Source organism: Phytophthora parasitica (genome assembly GCF_000247585.1).
Source record: "Phytophthora parasitica INRA-310 unplaced genomic scaffold supercont2.52, whole genome shotgun sequence".
NCBI lineage: Eukaryota > Oomycota > Peronosporomycetes > Peronosporales > Peronosporaceae > Phytophthora > Phytophthora nicotianae.
In genome coordinates, this window is record NW_008649038.1 from 313,412 (window position 1) to 316,212 (window position 2,801).

The 2,801-nt window shown below is 44.1% G+C and overlaps 1 protein-coding gene across 1 annotated transcript; it reads left to right on the plus strand.

Annotated features, from left to right (window-relative positions):
- Positions 1 to 1,394: 1,394 nt before the first annotated feature.
- On the plus strand, positions 1,395 to 1,991 carry PPTG_16373 (hypothetical protein; the record flags this gene model as incomplete). The annotated part of the gene is made up of 1 exon (XM_008913218.1): positions 1,395 to 1,991. One exon carries the CDS (start codon positions 1,395 to 1,397, stop codon positions 1,989 to 1,991), a length of 597 nt encoding a protein of 198 aa, XP_008911466.1.
- Positions 1,992 to 2,801: the final 810 nt, after the last annotated feature.

The window sequence follows — 2,801 nt, forward strand, 5'->3', positions numbered from 1 at the left end:
TTATGTATACTACATTTTTTCTTTTGAAAGGAAATTGCTAAACGCAATATTACTATCAGGAGGGGATTTGTTTACGGCTACGCGGGGATTAGACAGGGCGAAGAATTAGATCACATCGCTCAGCAATCAGAGAAACTGGCGAGTAACACATCTCGCAAGATCAAGACCTCCACGCTTCTTCGTCTGCTCAGCAGACTCTGCTGGCGAATGTGATATTTTCTCAAACGTACGTTACCGGATCCGGTACCGCAACATAGCGACGACATGACGATAAATAGCTTAAAGCAACATACAGTTGCACCTCCCAGAAATGATTTTTCATCATTGATATGGCGTGATAACGCTGAAAACTCTGAATTTCGTGATCTCCCAATACAACATGAGCGAGGGTCAAATCTACAGGAGAAGTTTGCATATGTACAGACAAATGGCTAGAATTACAGAGACCGTGTGAAATCTACAGAATTAAGGACGTGATTACAGACGAATGAAGTAGTTTTACAAAGCTGTCGGTCGAAAGCACAGACACAACTGCCATGATTGGTGGTGACTTCCATGCGCTATTCCGTCTGTAAGCGGATTGGCCAGCTGAAATAGTCTCGTGCTCAAATTCTAGTTTAGTAGTTTAGTCCGGATATAGACGTTCATTCGCCAAACCATAACAGCCCCACAGAGACACCTTCATCTCAAGAATCAGCATGTCTAACTACACTTTGAAGTTTATTCGCTCCTGCTCGACTGAGGCAGACATAAAGGATTTTATCGATATACAGAAGAGAAGGTTGAAAGTCAAGAATCAACTCGAGAGATGCAAGGTGTGCTCGCCGAATGGGAATCAACACAAGGTGCGCTACATAATCTACAAGTGCAATTCGACTTCGTGTTCGGAGAGCGCAAGTAGCCTCCAGGGATACAACTGGTTTGTCAAAGTGCTGTTTTGCCAAGAAACCCTCAAAAGCAATATTTTTCAGAGTGGAGTCCACTTGATCACTAAATCATCACCCAAGACGTGTGGAATTAGGCTTGGTATGTAAAGATTTATTCGAGAGCGAGCTTCAACGGGTGAAAAGCCATCTCGCGTAATGAATTGGATGGTCCTTCACTTCAAACTGGAGTCAGCAGATCCACAAGAATTGTTACTTCGTGTTCAAACGCGAGTTCGGAATCACCGTAAAAACGTCCTGAACGACGAGCGACTTTGTTGATGAAATGGAGGCTCTAATTCAGAAAAATCCATTCTCAAGCGGCCTTGGCGACAACGTAGCCTTTGCTTTCGGGTATGCTGTAGGCTCTATCGGCGAACCCAAATTGGAAAGGGATCCGACAAAAGCCCGCTAGTGGTCGGGTTTGCGATAAAAACGTCTATTCGGCGACTTCAATATGCCAATAGCAACATGACCGATCTTGATGCAACTTTTAAACTCAACACTAGAGGTTTCCCGGTTATCGCTGTTGGAGTATCGAATTTGTGGCGGCAATTTCATTTAGTATGCATTTTGCTAGTGTCCGACTTGAAGCAAACTCAGTGGGAACATGCCATCCGTTCAATGTTAGACATGTACGTCACCGTTACGGATGAACAAGTTCACATCAGCTACGTGATGATGGATGCAGATACTGCTCAACGAAGTGACTTCGAATCAATTACCGTTCAGTGCCTAGATGTGGAGAGTCAACCAAAGTACATGATGTGTTTTTTCCACGTTATGAAAAACGTGAAAAAACGCATCACCTATCTTAGTGAATCCAAGAAACGAATAGGTTTTCGCCACATTTATCGCATTCACTATGCTCGGGACGGAGTCGAAAAAAAGCAGTGTACCAAAGAGGCGATAGCTGATTGGAATAAAGATTGCGATTTGAAGGAATTCGGTAGTTACTTTCTCGAGCAGTGGCTCACCGGTAGATTCTGGCAGCGCGTGGAAACTCCCATGGGCATGGCGAAGACGAACAGCCCCGTTGAAAACTTTAATGGACAATTCAAACAGTAGCACACGCAAAGGAGACTTCTTCGGCTAAACACTCTGTTCGAAAAGCTTCTGGAGTGTTGCTCTTTAAAATCCATTTTAAGCATCACGTTCGGGACTACAACGCGTGCATCAGTGGAGACCTTGCGTGCCTATCGTAAATTATCGGCTCAGAATGCGTTTAGTATCACCCTTGTCCCAGAAACAACGATCAACGTTCACAGCGATCGCTTGTATAACGTTTATCAGCGGTACACCAGAACTACAATGTAAAAAAACCATCAGAAGCGGAGGAGCAGTCAGCAGTTGAATACGATTTTGAAGCAGAGTTGCAACCCGCAATTGGATGGTTCGTTCACCCCGACTTTCGACAGTGTAGCTGTAGACCGTGGTTTAAGCTGGGTGCGTGCGTGCATCTAATAGAAGTGCTGAACCTGCTCAGCAAAGCTGCCGAAGGATCTGTAGCCAAGTAACAAGTCTTTGAGGTTAAAAAGAAACGCGGCCGTCCGGCTCAAGCTAGATCAGCTCTCAGTCTCAAGTAATTTGTTTCAGCTATTCAACACTTTTCGTTATTAAAACACTGATTTTTTGTTTTCTGAACCATTTCATTGCTCCACTGACGTTTTTATCGTTACCTATTGCTAAATCCATACGTATCGATGATATGGATGTGATCGTGCTTCCACGCGGCACAAACAGGTTTTACAACTAGAACTATTCCAACGTACAACACTAAAAGGCTTGCTCGGCAACCTTACTTGATCTACAACCTCTGACTTTCGAAACCACTTTTGTCGTCCTGAGCAACGATATGCTATGCATGTTGGCATCCAT